Source organism: Crinia signifera, chromosome 1 (assembly GCF_055691185.1).
Source record: "Crinia signifera chromosome 1, ASM5569118v1, whole genome shotgun sequence".
Lineage (NCBI taxonomy): Eukaryota > Metazoa > Chordata > Amphibia > Anura > Myobatrachidae > Crinia > Crinia signifera.
The window spans coordinates 460526538-460545236 of NC_139217.1; the positions used below are offsets into that span (position 1 = coordinate 460526538).

Here is an 18699-nt window from a genome sequence, read left to right on the forward strand (position 1 = left end):
ACATAACACGTGATCTTTTAACCGTAGTATTAAGGCCCCTAACATTCCAGCTTATAAAACTCAATCCTGATGATCGTTTAGGCATTTTATCTCAAATCCTTTGTAACAATGGGCCTTATTCTAGTTTGCTCTTTCTGACAAAATCCTTCTTAGATGGACAAAACCATGTGCACTGCAGGGGGGGCAGATGTAAAATGTGCAGAGAGAATTAGATTTGGGTGAGTTATTTTGTTTCTGTGCAGGGTAAATAATGGCTGCTTTATTTTTACACTGCAAAATAGATCTCACTTGAAGTAAAACCCCACCTAAATCTAATTCTCTCTGCACAAGGAACATCTGCCCCACCTGCAGTGCACATGGTTTTGTCCATCTAAGAAGGATTTTGTCAGAAAGAGTGAACTAGAATAACCCCCTTTGAGCAATAGTAAAAATTTCTTTCTTTTTTCCCCCTTGGTCTCAAACATTAAAGAAAAAGAAAAACCCCATAGTAGAGCAGGCGACATTATAGTTACAAGTATAAACATGGGGTCCATCCCTTTCATCGGTAACCTAGACCACCTAAGTTCTACACTATACAATATATGTTATAGTGCGCAGACATATTTATTTCATCATTTTCCTTGTCTGCCTTTATAGCCCAAAAAACAACAACAGATCCGCATTATACTATAAGACATGCTTACTTCTGATAATTATATAGTCATAGTGTCTAAAGCTTATCTCCGGGATAACATTATACCAGAGCATAGTGATTCTGCACAATGTAGTGTAGTGTTCCCGCACATATACGTTTTTCTTGGTGATCTCAGGCATAAAAATACACAAGATTTAGACCATACAGTAAACCAGCAGCATTGTGGTATAGAGCTTCAGTGTGATGATGATTTATATTTTCCTTGAGAGCCTTAAGGTGCCCACACACTAGAACGATTTTTGGGCCGATTGGCCGATTTTCGATAAATTTATTTACCGATAAATTTATATTTACCGATAATCGGTCGAAAATCAGCCGATGCTCGCTCCCGTGGATCTTTTGCTAAATCTTCTGATCTTACGTGCTGCACAAAAGTTCAGAAGATTTAACAAAAGATCCATAGGAACGCACACGGGATCTTAAGAAAAATCTTTGGTAAAGATGTGCGCTTGCCTAAAAATCTTTTGTCCAGATCGGACAAAAGATTTGAAGACTAATTTATGCGCACATCTTATGATCGCAGATCTTTCTAGTGTGTGGGCACCTTTAGACATACGCCATGGATGTACATAATTCAACAACTTCCCAGACAGACCACATAGAACAAAACATAAAAACCAAACAACATATCCTACCACTCGATATACAAAATTCGTCAACATCCCAAAAGACATGTACCCCACCACTCCCACCCTAAACCACCCTGTATAACCTCGAGACCAGAGGAATACCTAACTCCCTTCTAACAGTGGCTACACTTACTAACCCTTTAGGGGACTCAGGGAGCAATCTCCCACTGCTATCGGTAACATACCCGCACTCCCCCATTAGGTTATATTTACTTATTTCCCTGGTGAAGAGAAAAAAAAAAAAAAAAAAAACTGAATTAAATAAACCCTCAGTTATCTTCCCATATTCTTTAATGAATCTTTTTCCATGGCCTTTGTCTTGTATATTCCCTAAGCTGACATATATATTATGACACTCAAAAATGTGAATATAAAGAATAGTAAGAAAAGATGGAGAAGAAAATAAAGCACACTGCGATTAGCCTTATTAGGCCATATATCGGATTGAGTCTCCTATATTACATCTCCCAGACTATGAATCTGGCAAAAGGACTGTGTTCAACCACAATCCTGACTGTGTATACACACAAACTAACATATATATTATATCACTCAACAATGTGAATATAAAGGATAGTAAGTGAAGACAGATTAGGAGATGAAGCACACTGCGATTAGTCTCATTAGGCCATATATTGGATTAAATCTCCTATGTTACCTCTCCCAGACTATAAATCTGGCATAGAGACTGTATTCAACCACAATCCTGACTGTGTATACACACAAACTGACATATATATTACAACGCTCAAAAAATATGAATATAAAGGATAGCAAGTGAAGACAGAGAAGAAGATAAAGCACACTGCGATTAGCCTTGTTAGGCCACATATTGGATTAAATCTCCTGTACTGAATCTCCCAGACTATAAATTTAGCATAAATACCACAATCCTAACTGTATCTCCACACAATACACTAAAAATTGAATATGAAGAATAATAAGATAAGGAAAAAAAAAAAAAAAACCACTTTAAACGGCCTTTCTGAGCCTCTCATGTCCTTCTGTCCTTCCAGCCAGCAGCCCTTCTGTCTCCCCAACCAGCACCCCTTCTGTCCTTACAGCCAACACCCCATCTGTTCTTCCAGCCAGCCCCCTTCTATCTCCCCAGCCAGCATCCATTGTGCCTCTCTCGTGAGCGCCCTTTCTGTCTCTCCAGCCATCACCCCTTATGTCTTCCATCCAGTACCTCTTCTGTCTCCCAGGCCAACACCTCTTGTGTCTCCCCAGTCATCACCCCCTGTGTCTCCCCAGTCATCACCCCCTGTGTCTCCCCAGCCATCACCCCTGTGTATTCCCTGCCAGCAACCCTTCTGTTTTCCCAGCCAGCATCCCTTCTGTTCTCCAGCCAACACCCCTTCTGTCTCCCCAGCCAGCACCCCTTCTGTCCTTACAGCCAACACCCCTTCTGTTCTTCCAGCCAGTCCCCTTCTGTTCTACAGCCAGCACCCCTTATGTTCTCCAGCCAGCACCCCTTCTGTTCTCCAGCCAGCAGCCCTTCTGTCTCCCCAGCCATCACCCCTTATGTCTTCCATCCAGTACCTCTTCTGTCTCCCAGGCCAACACCTCTTGTGTCTCCCCAGCCATCACCCCCTGTGTCTCCCCAGCCATCACCCCTGTGTCTTCCCAGCCAGCACCCCTTCTGTTTTCCCAGCCAGCACCCCTTCTGTTCTCAAGCCAGCACCCCTTCTGTCTCCCCAGCCAGCACCCCTTTTGTCATTACAGCCAACATCCCTTCTGTTCTTCCAGCCAGTCCCCTTCTGTTCTACAGCCAGCACCCCTTATGTTCTCCAGCCAGCACCCCTTCTGTTCTCCAGCCAGCAGCCCTTCTGTCTCCCCAGCCATCACCCCTTATGTCTTCCATCCAGTACCTCTTCTGTCTCCCAGGCCAACACCTCTTGTGTCTCCCCAATCATCACCCCCTGTGTCTCCCAGCCATCACCCCTGTGTCTTCCCAGCCAGCAACCCTTCTGTTTTCCCAGCCAGCACCCCTTCTGTCTCCCCAGCCAGCACCCCTTCTGTCCTTACAGCCAACACCCCTTCTGTTCTTCCAGCCAGTCCCCTTCTGTTCTCCAGCCAGCACCCCTTCTGTTATCCAGCCAGCAGCCCTTCTGTCTCCCCAGCCACCACCCCTTATGTCTTCCATCCAGTACCTCTTCTGTCTCCCAGGCCAACACCTCTTGTGTCTTCCCAGCCATCCCCCCGTGTCTCCCCAGCACCCCCTGTGTCTTCCCAGCCAGCATCCCTTCTGTTTTCCCAGCCAGCACCCCTTCTGTCTCCCCAGCCATAACCCCTTATGTCTTCCATCCAGTACCTTTTCTGTCTCCCTGGCCAAAACCCCTTCTGTATCCCCAACCTTCACCCCCTGTGTCTTCCCAGCCAGCACCCCTTCTGTCATGTGAGCCAGCACCCCTTCTGTTTTCCCATCCAGCAGTCCTTCTGTCTTCCCAGCCAGCACCCCTTGTGCCTCTCTAGTGAGCGCCCCTTCTGTCTCCCCAGCCATCACCCCATATGTCTTCCATCCAGTACCTCTTCTGTCTCCCAGGCCAACACCTCTTGTGTCTCCCCAGCCATCACCCCCTGTGTTTTCCCAGCCAGCACCCCTTCTGTCTCCCCAGCCATCACCCCTTATGTCTTCCATCCAGTACCTCTTCTGTCTCCCAGGCCAACACCCCTTCTGTCTCCCCAGCCAGCACCCCTTCTGTCCTTACAGCCAACACCACTTCTGTTCTTCCAGCCAGTCCCCTTTGGTCTCCCCAGCCAGCACCCATTGTGCCTCTCTTGTGAGCACCACTTCTGTCTCCCCAGCCATCACCCCTTATGTCTTCCATCCAGTACCTCTTCTGTCTCCCAGGCCAACACCTCTTGTGTCTCCCCAGCCATCACCCCCTGTGTCTTCCCAGCCAGCACCACTTCTGTTTTCCCAGCCAGCACCCCTTCTGTCTTCCCAGCCATCACCCCTTCTGTCTTCCCAGCCATCACCCCTTATGTCTTCCATCCAGTACCTCTTCTGTCTCCCAGGCCAACACCCCTTCTGTCTCCCCAGCCATCACCCTTTATGTCTTCCATCCAGTACCTCTTCTGTCTCCCTGGCCAAAACCCCTTCTGTTTCCCCAGTCTTCACCCCTTGTGTCTTCCTAGCCAGCACCCCTTCTGTCATGCGAGCCAGCACCCCTTCTGTTTTCCCAGCCAGCACCCCTTCTGTCTTCCCAGCCAGCACCCCTACTGTCTTCCCAGCCAGCACCCCTACTGTCTTCCCAGCCAGCACCCCTACTGTCTTCCCAGCCAGCACCCCTTCTGTCTTCCCAGCCAGCACCCCTTCTGTCTTCCCAGCCAACACCCCTTCTGTCTTCCCAGCCAGCACCCCTACTGTCTTCCCAGCCAGCATCCCTACTGTCTTCCCAGCCAGCACCCCTTCTGTCTCCCCAGCCAGCACCCCTTCTGTCTCCCCAGCCAGCACCCCTTATGTCTTCCCAGCCAGCACCCCTTATATCTTCCCAGCCAGCACCCCTTCTGTCTTACCAGTCAGCACCCCTACTGTCTTCACAGCCAGCACCCCTACTGTCTTCCCAGCCAGCACCCCTTCTGTCCAGCGAGCACCCCTACTGTCTTCCCAGCAAGCACCCCTACTGTCTTCACAGCCAGCACCGCTTCTGTCTCTGACGTTGCTCGCAGGCTGCAGTATAAGGGTTCTTTTTTCTGTCTGCTGCAGCAAAATAATCTTCAGATGCCAACACTGTGGGTCTATTTGGACAGTGGGCCTGGTGCTGCATCTCCATCCGCCCCATTATTAATCCAGCCCTGCCAGAGGGTTAATACTGAGGGCGCACCAGAGCTACCTTAATCTGGACTTCTGGGTAGCCCTGGATGTCTGTCTCAAGGCAGCAACCATTTTTGGGAGGATGTTTTTGCAGCTTCCATGGGGTTAGCCTGGAATCTGCATAGACCCCCCCCCACACACACACACAAACACACACTGTGCCCCCAGGACCCAGCACTCCAGCACTCGCAGCATGATCAGACTATTGATTGATCAGTCCCTGCTCTGTGCCATGCTTACGGACCCTAATTTCCCCAGCACATAGAGGCCCAGTACAGGTGTCCCCTTTGACCCCCCTGCCGCCTGCCCTGTATAAGACACAATATTTTGTGATGCTACAGACAGCACACTCGGGTACAAAACTCTATCAGCTTTCCCGGTCTCCAATCACATTAAGTTCATAGAGCTAAGATATCCATCTGATGTCATTACACCTCTCTATCTCTTTGGTACAGTGGTAAATTGAGTTTCTGTCAGTGATACTTGATGAGTCTTTCGTCTTTCAAACTGAACTGCTCACAAGAACCGTACGATAATTATATATCACAGGCACAGATTTAAGGAACAGCAGAAAAAGTATTTTCTTTTTCCAGCAAGCTTTCATCTGCAAAGACTTCCCGGTGAGACAAACTGGTGCATCTAATTCTATTCTGCAGATGCCGCCTCGCGATAGTGTCAACAGATCAGGATGGGAAAAATACATTTATACTTATTATTTTTTAAATATAAAAGTTATTTTTTTACTAAACATATAAAATTAATGGGAGCAGAATAAATATATTGTTGCATGGTTTAAGCTCCTGGGTTAAGATCCCGGTTCAATTACTGCCCAGGGTCTGTGACCTGGGGGTGCATTTAACATGGACACCTATATGGTTACTATCAGTGATGACTGCAGAGCAGCGCAGTTCAAAATTTAAACAGGGGAGCCGCACCATCTGTCACCAACTGCCATTCCAAACTGACTCCCTGGCCGATGGTGCTGTTCCCCTATTTCATTTAGAAATGTGCTGCATACCATACTTACATTCCCTCCTGAAACTCAGGTTACCCTCCCGGCCCCCCCAGAAGGGTGGGCAAGCCTCCCGCATTTAGAAGGGTGGGCAGCCCCACACATCAGCCCCCGCATCTCCTCCCTCTGCCGGTCAAACACCTGCATTTGTGGCTCTTTGGGGAGGGGGTGGTGCTAAAATAACGCAAATCGCATCATATAGTACCACCCCCTCCCCGAAAAGCCACAGTTAACGGCATTTACAGGAATGGGGATGGGGCTTAATGACGGTAAGCCCCCCCCCCCCCCCCCCCCCCAGAAAAGCTGCAAAGAGTTTTCTCTCTGGCCTTCTCTAGGAGAGAAGACTCTAAAGGTAGGCAAGTATTCTGCTGCCCCACCACCTGGTCTGCTGTACTGGTTGCATAGCAACTGGGTGGGCAAATACAATCTAATGTTACTACGCAGCATTTCCCATTATAGACACAGCGTCCTGCTGTGGAAAGCCATCTACCGCTGTGAAAATCGCTGGGCCGGGTGAAAACGCCTAGTGTGTATGCACTCTTAGACCCGCTTATTTTCAAAGTCTTGATTAAGCCATGAGGATGAAGTGTATTATGGTAAATGCGCATATCACTTGTTGCTAAATTAATATCTCGTCACCCTCTATGCCGTTGTTAATATTCTTTCACAGTTATGTGACCAAACGTCTGCCTGCCATTTACAATGCATCACCATTGTGCTCTGGAAATTGACAGTTGGTGGACTCCTCTTGTGCACTTGTTGGGTGACCTGGAACATGTGACCTGCTGGGTGGTTTGGAAACTGTGACAGTTATTTGCACCCACCCACTATGCAATCTTTTTTTTCTTTCAAAATTTGAATCCTTAGATGGTACAAAATGGGTGAAATGTTACGCACGGCACAAGGAAAAGATTTAGGGGTGAACCCGCACCCCACTCCTGGTGCCACAAAGAATTTGATTAAGTTCTGGGAATGAAAGGACTTGTCTCCATCACTGTGTTGTGAAAAGGATCACATACACGGGGAAGTACCCATTTAATATATTCTTTTTAGTTTTCGTAACCAATTTGACAACACAATAATAGGACATTAGTTAAAATGTATCAACTTAAAATCATAACAATAAAATATACTGGAAATTAGAGTGCAACATAAGGATAATTGCAGATATGAACATTTGCCAATTGACTAATCTACTGGGACTGTGTACTAAATAAAGTACACTGCGGTTCCGGCGTTCCGGCTGAGAAAGGAAACAAATTGTCAGTGCTGGAAAGGTGCTCACAGAACTATTGATGTAGAGTTTAGAACCTGCTGGGGGTAAAGGCCCCCATACACCAGAATGATGTGCACACGATCCGCACAATTTCGACAGGTCTTGCGACGGATGGTGTGCACTGAGCGCACGATGCACAGTCTCGCGGCAGGTCATGTGGTCGGCCCTCAGCGGCGGGTCATGTGGTCGGCCCTCAGATCAGACTTGCTGCACGTCTGATCCGTTGGCTTCCACTGCGGTCGTAAGCATTGGAAAAAGCATACGATCACTCAGTCGCACTTACGACCTGGTCGTTCTGGTGTTTGGGCGCCCTAAGTCCCATTTAGGGACTGGGTACTTTATTCAGAGCTCTGCGGTGAAGTCAGGCGTCTCACACACCGCCTTTATCCGGATTCTTGGTTTTATGCTTTAGCCCATACAATATGTGGAGGAACCCGCGGGCCCAATTGGAGCGATGGTTGGGGATCGAGGCTGAGATACACAGCCGCACTCGGATGCAGTGGAAGCCGCAGACTGAAGCTCCGCTCTCACCGGAGAGATGGTGCAGTTGGGACTGGAGTGCAGCGGGTCCCGAAATTGATGAGTTCTGCGCTCTGTCTCCACAGAAATGGAGTGTCAGCGTCAGGGGCGTGCTGGCAGGTAGGCAGGAGTGATCCTGGCGAGAAAGGGGCACACGGACAGGGGTCCAAGGAGGAGAGAGCTAAAACCGACAACGCTTTTCGTCCCTCTACAGCGGGACTTTTTCAATAACCTTGGTACCCCAGCTGTTGAACTGCACATCCCATTGGCACACTATTGGCATTGGCACACTATTGGCATTTGCACACTGTTATAATCTTACTCGATGCCCACTTGGATCGTGAAAGCGTCAACATTTCCATTGACACATCAAGTATTTGCTTGTGTCAAACTTTTGTGAATGTTGACCTAGACCATGTAAACTTTTTCCATGTCGGCCTATCGCCTGTTGACCAATAGTGTACGACCTATTGACTGTTGTCCTACGCAATGTCAACCCATCACCCGGATCCCCTAATTACCCAGGCCCAGGTCTGATGAAGGGACTCAGTGGGGGAAAAGCACCCACCTGGGCCCCTTATCTATTGCAGTGTGACGGTAGCTGGTGTGCATATACAACAAAGACATTCTATATCAATAAAATAAGGCATTTATTTTTTATTTATTTATTTTTTATTTCCCTACATTTTTTTACTTATTTTCATACAAATTTTTTATTGAACCTGCATCTCACGAGCAGGGCCCTCTTCCCTCACCCCTCACCTACCAACTTCAGAATGATGCTAGGAGGGACAACCGCAAGCACCCTAGATTTGGTGGGTGTTGCCTAGCGGCAAGGGGGCATGGGCTGCAAATCGAATCACTATCACTCCCACGAGGTCATGCCCCCGTTTTGCTGCTGGCCAGTGGCTGTCCTGAAAAATATATATTGATTTGCTAATTAATGACCCCCTTAGTACCCGGTTCAGTGTCCCAAGCCCATTTAAGTGGGCCAAGAGAATGGGATATTAAATGTACGATTTCCATGGGCACTACGTTACTCCTCACTAATCTCAGAAACTGTAACCAACCTTTCCTTTAAATAACAGGTGGGCGGAGCCAGACTGCGCCCGTATAATTAGCAATTACCATTTTTATTTGCCTTATACACATTCAACCTTGTCGACTAGTGTTCGATTATATGATCTACTCCCAAACTCCCCATCTGTAGAACTCCGCGTGTGTAGGAATATTGTCAGCGATTTTTATTTCACTCTTAAATTCACCACTCAGCGGCGCTATGGTAAAAAAATAGAGTATAATACATTAAACTTTGCTTTTACCGCTTTCAGTAAAGCTTTTTCATTACATGTTGGTTACATGAGCGGTCAGTCAGTGGCAGATTGTGCACTGTGACAGTACATTGCGTTACACCTACACAGTACCTGTACAAGAAAGAGACAAGACACAAGCAAATATTTTTGTTTTTGTTTTATTTTTTTAGATACCATTAATGGAAATATAAATAGACAGACGTACAGTAACATCAACACTTTCCTGTGGGGTTTATCACACTAAACGTCCACACTGGCGCCTGTCATGCAATAAGGAGCGACTCTCACGGAAATTGAGAAACACGTTGTATCTGCAGTTAATCTCCATCATTCGGGCATTTATATATATATATATATATATATATATATATATATATATATATATATATATATGTATAATCAGATCTCTAGATGTCAAAAAATTCAGAGGGGAGGGGGGTGTTCTGGCGAATTGGGGGTGTCGGTGGCCTAAAGATTTTGTTGGGGGGGCTCATGTATTGGATGGATCAGCCGTAAGCTCAATAGATAGTGACATGGTGTGTAGTGTCCAATAATTGTTTAATATACAAGAGTAGGGGGCGAAATCTCGGTAACGGAACATTCGTGCACCATGTAAGTAACGGTTTATAAATAAATAACACTTCCAATATAAGATACACAAGTCCTGGTCCTCAAGTAGCCCACAAAGTGCACGGTTTCCAGGTCTCCTCACAGAATCACAAGTGAAATAATTAGCTCCACCTGTGGATCTTTTAAAATGTGTCAGTGAGTAATGAGTGCACCTGTGCACCTGCCGGGGGACCTGGAAAACATGAACTGTTGGGGGTACTTGAGGACTGAGGTTGAGAGGGGGGGAGGGGAAAGCCCCTGATGGTCGGCATCGCTAATGTTGGGCCGTTGAACTGTTGGGATTTCGGAGTCGGTCTTCCGACTGTCATTGAGTCGTCCAGCACCCGACATTTGACAATCGCACATACGCTCTTTGTTGCAGACAATTCTTGTGTAAATGACAGTTGTTTGCAAACTTTGCTTTAAACAGAAAAATGCTTTTCTCTGAACATTCAATTACGCAGCAGACAGAAGATCCAATATATTACAGATAATTAATCGTGTACATTAGCATCTAAAGTAATGCAAATGGTACAATGTGCAAGGTATTGTCTACTGCAATTACTGTATGATGGCTGCTGAATTTACATGTAAAAGGAGGATGCATCATGGACACTTTGTGGCGTAGTGTGTAGTACAGACATGGGGATAATGGGCAGTCACTTATTTAAACATCGGCAAATGCAGCCCTGGGAGTCAGCACACTCCTAAGCCCGCCCCCGGACTCCCATTGGCTAGTTTCACAGAAGTAGAGGGGCGGGCTTAGGAGTGTGTGAAGCAGCTAATTCTCGGGGACCACATGGCTTGATCCGCTGTATATTCAGCACTGGTGATCCCTGGGGGAAACCATCCACATATATAACTTACATAATTACATGTATGTCTTTATATGTGCTAAGCTGCACTACATGTTCAGTGTTGCAGCCACCGCTGGTCCTAAACACGGCATAATGGGGAAACGTTGCAGCGTGTCGGCTTTGTCCACTTACGCAAGTGGCTGATAGTATAGATTCATTATGGAATAAACAATATGCTCCAATTGGATAAATAACATGCGGCAGAATTTAAATATAAATAATGAATAAATAGACTCACAAATATAAAATGTAACATTTCAGCAAATTCAATCACCTTCATCTCTTTCATTACCCCAGAAACCAAACCAGAAATGGACCAGCGGAGAATTTGCCAATTGCAACTAATATATACAAAGAAGGCAAACTACTCCTCATATCTATGGAGGTGCAGTACCACCAGGGACCACTAGAGGCCACTCAAATGGACCAAATTACTCCTTGTGTGCTAAAAGATGTCATAACAGAAAGTGAAAGCAGTTTTTGGCAGGGACACTTATCTGTTTCGAACTTGATGGATATGGAGAGAGGGAGCTGTGAAGACAGAGATTGGAGGTAGGAGCAGATAGGGACTGGGGATGGGGGTGGAGAGTTTGTGGGTGCAAAACTATCACAGCTCAAAGTGAATGTAAAAACGGTCACAGCTGAAAGTGAAAGTACATTGCAGAAGTGTCATTTTGACGGGCTTTTAACTAGTTTTATAGAATCTGCTTGATAAATGCAGCCTTAATGCTAATTAGTTGCTATGGCAACTTCTCCACTGGCCCTCCACTCTTTTCACTGCTTGATACATCAACTCCTATCACTCATATAATTGTTACATTCACCAGGTCTTGGGCAGGAACCTACTGAGATATTGAGTGCTTTAGCCCCATCTAGTGTCCAGACCTGCAGCCTGCAGGAGAGACTCGCCGGGCGATATAACTTATCAGTTATTGTCCAGCATACTATTGCACTGTGGATAGATTGGATAATGCTGCTTTACTCAATAGCAACTCAAAAACGGTTCTGCTAAATAGTTACCTCGTTAGGTGTTTGGCCGTAAAATCCATGCATAAGGTTTTATCTGTATAATCCTCTACAAGAGTTCTATATCATCTACATTTCTAGTGACATTTCCACCATCAGATCTTGAACATCACGCAATCAATGCATCAATTTCAGTTCTAGAATTACCATGCAGGTGCTGTTCTCTGGTCTCCCAGTAGAGGGCGCAGCGATCCTCTTTTCCTAAATAGGACCCTGATTAGTGTGTTAAATCAATAATGCTAATAATGACAGGATATCAGGCAACACTACACCCATGCAGCTACTGTATAACTGATTTGTATGCGTCCTTGCCACTTTTACGGCTCTTTATTGCCTGTAGGTCCTGCTGGAAAATGCAAAGTCTCAGGGTACAGGACAGTTCTAATGGGCATTGTCCGGGCAGATGCTATGTCTTGTTTTTTGCCTTTGTGTTGTGGCGACTTTTCCGCGAGGTGCTCGGGACGGGCTGGGCTTTCTCTTTGCCCGAATTCTGCCTCTTCAGCTTCGGGTTGCTAGGCCTTAGGGACGTTAAGCCGAGGATTTCGCAGTATTTGTTACACTGGTGCAAAGCCTTAAACTGGTCGATGAATGATACTGAACAGTTTCCTTTAAATCCTTTGTACCTAAAATATAGGAAGTAATGAAAACAAGTTAATAATACATTTGTCTGGATGTAAATGTAACAATACCAGGGTCATTTATAAAAGTGCAAAATATGAAGATTTTGCAGCGGCGGGTGTGGGGTTGATGCATTCGGCGGGGCTGAATAACCCCCTAAATGCGTTCCAGTATTTGCATCTTTATGGAAAACAAAACAACAATTAATGATGACGTTAATTGACCAGAAAGTTGATCATCGGAGGTAAAAGGCTTTTCCCTTTCAGTGTTTCTGAATTACCGCTCAGCAATCATTAGGTCTGTTCCGCACAGTAGCTGGTACTGTAACAGGAATAATAAGTAGCTGTTTTATCATTCAAATAATCAGGAGGAAATTGCTGTTTCCGCACGAGTTTCGCAACTTTTAGTATCAGGGAAATGTTTTACAGCTGTAATGGGAGATGCTTAGAAATAATCCATTAAAATACATTCAATTTAAATCATGTGGATCACATTGTGTTTCACTCATAGAGGTATTCAGGAGCTGTAGTGTACTTCAGGTCTCTCGTACCAGCTCCAAAGCCGGGTCACACATTATACACAGGGGGATCCAGGGTTTAGGTTTGGTGCCTTCACACCGCACCTTGACCAGGATTGACCCGGGCAATAACCCGGGTTATTTGTGCAGTGTGAAAGACTTAATGCAGCAGATAACTATGATACAGTACGATGGGGGAGATGTATCAAGCCGTGTAAGCTTGTACCTATCATCTCATAGAATGTACTTATTAATGCAACCTCAGAGCTGATTGGTTACTAGGGCAACTTAAAGTGATTGATACAGATGGAGCGCCTCTCATTCTTGCCGCCAGCGCGCCATCGCAGGGGTTTTCTTCTTGCGCTCCCATCCACCAAGGGGCGTGGATGCTCACCATGCAAAACAAATCGCCACCGCTGGGTTATTAGTGTCTGTCTACAGTACTGTAGCTTACTGGACAGTACAGTAGTAGCAAAGTAGTTCCTGCGCTACAGAGCTTTCTAATACTGTAGTCACTTCATGCACGCGCTGCAGCACACATTTCACGCAAGCGCAGTGAAGATTTAAAAAAAGTGACATCTGGTGGATGATCACTGGTATTGCACTCATCCAGCAATGCCAAAGCCAATTGCCTAGCTGTTAAAATGCATTGCAAGGCCTTGCGCCGTCGGCCTCCATGGCGGGCTGGCGGTATAACCGCCATAGGTCGGCTGAATGAGCAGCGCTACATCTGTACATCTTCTCCACCATATAATAGATATCTCTTGCACTAATTAAACACACAGAACACCACAGCTCCTGCAGACCTGTAAGGGAACGCCAATGTGAACCACGTTATTGAAAATGTATGGGTTTTAATGTGGTATTTGGAATTTATTTGTACATTGGCCCTGTTTCACGTTCACTCGGAACAGGGGGAATTCGGACCTGTTCAGGTTTTTGGGGTCTGCGCCTGGGCATGTGCAAGCGCGTATTTGCGCATATGCTGCAAGGAATGGCTTTGGCGACTTACACACTTGCCGGGCTGTTGGTTGCGGGGAGGGAGGGCTGGGGGTGTTGACGGCACTGGACCATGTGAACGTTCAGCGTTTTATGGAGGGCGTGGAGGGAGAGAGGGAGATTGCTGCTATGTCAGGGAGTCTCCTGCAGAATGCAGGAGGGGAGGTAACTATGATGTAACAGTGTAATGTGGGCTAGGTGACATAAGGGAGATTGCTAGACTAATGAGGGAGAGAGGGAGATTGCTGCTATTTCAGGGAGTCTCCTGCAGAATGCAGGAGGGGAGGTAACTATGATGTAACAGTGTAATGTGGGCTAGGTGACATAAGGGAGATTGCTAGACTAATGAGGGAGAGAGGGAGATAGCTGCTATATCAGGGAGTCTCCTGCAGAATGCAGGAGGGGAGGTAACTATAATGTAACAGTGTAATGTGGGCTATGTGACATGAGGGAGATTACTAGACTAATGAGGGAGGGAGGGAGATTGCTGCTATGTCAGGGAGTCTCCTGCAGAATGCAGGAGGGGAGGTAACTATGATGTAACAGTGTGATGTGGGCTAGGTGACATGAGGGAGATTGCTAGACTACTGAGGGAGAGAGGGAGATTGCTGCTATGTCAGGGAGTCTCCTGCAGAATGCAGGAGGGGAGGTAACTATAATGTAAGTGTAATGTTATATGGGTGACACGAGGGAGATTGCTAGACTAATGAGGGAGAGAGGGAGATAGCTGCTATGTCAGGGAGTCTCCTGCAGAATGCAGGAGGGGAGGTAACTATAATGTAACAGTGTTATGTGGGCTAGGTGACATAAGGGAGATTGCTAGACTAATGAGGGAGAGAGGGAGATTGCTGCTATGTCAGGGAGTCTCCTGCAGCGTGCAGGAGGGGAGGTAACTATGATGTAACAGTGTAATGTGGGCTAGGTGGCATGAGGGAGATTGCTAGACTAATGAGGGAGAGAGGGAGATTGCTGCTATGTCAGGGAGTGCAGCGTGCAGGAGGGGAGGTAACTATGAATAAATGTAACCAAATAAAAGTCAAGTTTTATTAAGAGGATTCGGTATCCTTTAAGAGTCAGACATGACATGATAGAAACGTCCTATTGCCGGTACAGAAGTTTAATCTACTATCAGTGGGAAGGATCTATGGGAATCCTCTCGTTGTTAGGGAAACAAATGTTACTCTCAGCCGCACGAGTTTCATATTGAGAATAACAGAACTATAAATTCCCCAGTGCGGAATTGCCAGAATGATGGGGAGAATATAATGAGAACTCAATGAATAATCTTCCCGCAGAGATGTGTAATCTTCTGGTGCAAATAATCGGGAGAACTAGGGCCCTATTTATCACGCATTTTTTTAAAAATAAAATTATGTAGAAATTGCTGTTTTTGCATAATGTAGTGAATTGCTCCTACAGCTTAATGCAGGAGATATCACAGGGGGCTATGCAGGGCCGGCTCTACCACTAGGCTGCTTTAGGCAGCTGCCTAGGGCGCCGGGATCTGGGGGGGGCGCCACCAAGTCTGCTTATCAAAAATTGAAGGATGTCTGTGAGGATCCTTGTTATACTTAATGCAGGTGGTTGCTGTGGAACCTCTACGACCTCACCTCCATACTTTCTCTTGAGGCATGGGGATAGGCAGAGGGTAGGCTGATAGTGATATTTACAACTACAGCAGCGCTATAGCTGGAGAAAGCCATGCATCGGAAATCAGAGTTCAGAATGCAGCTTCAGAAATTCAGACGCCGTCCTCTTTGTAGGTGTGAGTTGGTCTAAAAACGTTGTGGATGGTTGTAATCAGTTTAGAACTTTGCAAACAGCTACTGCTGTGTATTCCTCGTCTGTGGTTTGACTCTTAAACTTGCAAACCGCTGGATAGTAAATCTGACCGGTAGCTCGGCTAAGAAAACCATGCGATATAATAATGTGGTGGCGTGGCTAACCACTGCTTAAGAAATGTCCTGCTAATTTTGTACTTGTGTTGTTTGATATTATGTAGTAACTCTATATAGCCAGCAGGTGTCACTGTTGCCATCACTATTGGTCATTTTCTGAATGTGCAAAAGGGCAATCTTTCAATTGAAATTGCCTTTTTGCGATAGCACTGACTTATGCACAAAAAAGTTGGGGGGTGGGGCAGTGCGTCGGGTCATAGGGGGTGGGGCAAGGCATAAGAGGCGTTATGTGGGGGTGGTGACATGTTAATCCCTGCTATTCAATGCAGACAGCGCCATCGCAACGGTGGGGGTGTGGCCACAATGCTGCCATAGACTGATTGATGTGACATTTTAACTGCTGTAAAACATTTCCAGAGTATCCCGTCACCCGCAAACATGGGCACAGACTGATTTCATGACGGCGTTTCTAAAGACCAGGTCGGAAAGCATGCTTACAGAAGTCGGGGACAAGCGGGCGCACTTTATGTCAGTAAAGAAGCATTTTCTGGTGTTTTGTGAATGAGGCCTACTGTCTAATAAGATTTTACACAACAGCAGTGACAGCAGCAGCCGTGACCACTAGCGACCACTCAAAATTACTCCTTTGTGTGCATAACAGAAAGTGAAAGCTATTTTGGCAGGGACACTGATCGGTTTCAAACTTGCTGGATATGAAAAGAGGGAGCTGTGAAGACAGAGATTGGAGGTAGGAGCAGATAGGGACTGGGGGTGGGGTGGAGACAGAGTTTTTGGGCTAAAAACTGTCACAGCTCAAAGTGGAAGTAAAAACGGTCACAGCTCAACGTACATCGCAGGCGCCGTCATTTTGACAGGTTTTTAACTAGTAAAGTTATATTATTTGAAGTTATACTGATGTTTATTTACTAAGATGGGAATTCTATTGAAGCTATTGCCCATAGCAACAGCCCACCTTCAAAATAAAATAATTATCTTAGTAAATAAATCTCCCCGTGTCTATGTCATACGTGCGCCCTATCCCTTAATAATAGTATCATTTGCAATAAAACTGTCTATCACTGGAATGTTGGTGAGGAAACAGAACGGAGCCAAGAACACTGATTACAGATCAATACTCACTTACCCCTTGCCCATCGTTGCTATGCCAACGTCTGTCAGCTTCATCCCGACACCTGCAAGAGAATGATGTTGTCAGTTTCCAAACCCATGTCCCTTGCACAGATCTGATTATTGTCTATGAATACAGTACTGTAGCTGCTGACGGTAACTAAAGCTCTTTCTTACAGATGGAGCAGACTCCATTGCATAATCTATACTTACCGACTTTTATCATTGCCCCTCCGGGAGAAGCCAGGAGAAGAGACCCAATGCTGCAGGACCAATTCCGGAATTTGTTACAGCGGCTCCGGAGGGTGCGGGGGCTTTGGGGAGCATGCGGGAGACTTGGCCGCCTTCCCAGGGGGCCTGGAGGGGAACCTGATTTTTGGGAGAATCCCGGCCGTTCCGGGTAGGTAGGCAAGTATGGCATAAGCTGTGACTCCGGGCATGACTCAGACTCATACACTGGACCGATTCGGTCACAGCTGTCTGATGGGATGTGCCGGAGCAGTGAAGCGCACGTTATGTGTATAGAACACAAGGATCATGACATCACTATATATATATATATATACAGGTTGACCATACTGTCCCTTTAAACTGGGACACTTATGAATTACACAGGTTCTGTGGCTGGCTAACATCAATCCTGCAGGGCACCTGGTTTTAAAAACCAGCTAACCTGTGTAATTCATGAAGGTTCCAGGTTAAAGGGACAGTATGGTAAGCCTAACTATCCTATCCAATAAAAAGCTAATCCTTTCTCCTCACCTCTATGGGGGGGATGTTTTGCGCACCATCGGCCGATAGATGAATGTTTCTGTGAGGCCCATGGGCCCGGTGAATATATAACGAGCGGCTAGATATACACAGGTCACGATAGGGTTGTTCCAGTTGGCAGCGCAGCTAAACCTTCTGCAATTTATTAAATGATTGCTGCTAATCAGCTTTAATAGCAGACAGATGGCAGGATAGTTACTGTATGCTGCCTCTGGTGCCAGTGATTTCTTCAAGTTCATATCAGAATGTTCCCCCCGCTGGGAAGGTTACTGGAAACTCCCTGGCAGCCGCCCATCTCGCCGGACTTCATACAGGGATATCAGGGTTGGCACAAGCAGGTTGTATGGCACTGACAGGGTCAGGCTCTCATCTGATACTATGGTACAGGGACCCAGAGCATTAAACATGTCATCAGGTGTATGCAGCTGTTACTGATCCACTGTTCCTGGGTCATAGTCATTTTATCTTTGCTTAATAAAGGGTTTCCAATGCTTTTTTGCAGCATAAAGTATTAGTTTGGAGTGGCAGTTGGTGACAGTTGCTGGGCCTCCCCTATTTGAAATGTGAACTGTGCTGCAGCCCTCCCCCCTCTGGATCCGCCACTGGTCAACACTAAAAGGACATTTCAAAATGTAATATGGCAACCAAGCAGATCCTATCTATTATCTTCTAGAAAGTACTAGAATCTGATTGGTTGCCCATAACAACATCTCATCTTCAATAGAACATCTCAAGGCCCCCATACACTATGCGATTTGGGCCCCGATTTCACCCGATTCTGGCGGATCGGGCTGAGAAATCGGGTGAAATCGGCACAAATCGCGTGTGAATTACATCCTTCCCGGCAGCTCCGACTTTATGGAACTCATTTCTCAGCACAGTTCGAGAGACCCACACTCCAGAATCCCTCAAAAGCAGACTCAAGACTGTCCTGTTTTAGCATTTCAGTAATTCCTTTATGAAAAGCTTTTCTGTACTTTATTGTTCCTGTACTGTATTACATTCATTCCATC

General features: G+C 46.2%; 1 protein-coding gene and 1 long non-coding RNA gene across 2 annotated transcripts in view; one reads left to right on the forward strand and one right to left on the reverse strand.

Annotated features, from left to right (window-relative positions):
* The window catches only part of LOC146022169 (uncharacterized), a 49633-nt gene extending 31213 nt beyond the window's left edge, over positions 1–18420 (forward strand). Inside the window, exons 2-3 of the long non-coding RNA XR_014451640.1 lie at positions 11027–11281; positions 17095–18420. This is a non-coding gene — a long non-coding RNA (uncharacterized LOC146022169). The remainder of the gene's footprint in view (positions 1–11026; positions 11282–17094) is intronic.
* The window catches only part of ALPK2 (alpha kinase 2), a 38682-nt gene continuing 29633 nt past the window's right edge, over positions 9651–18699 (reverse strand). Inside the window, exons 8-9 of the mRNA XM_083155261.1 lie at positions 16932–16980; positions 9651–12378 (exon numbers count right to left, since the gene is read on the reverse strand). Of these exons, the coding sequence (XP_083011387.1) occupies positions 12162–12378; positions 16932–16980 (266 nt within the window). The 3' untranslated portion in view covers positions 9651–12161. The remainder of the gene's footprint in view (positions 12379–16931; positions 16981–18699) is intronic.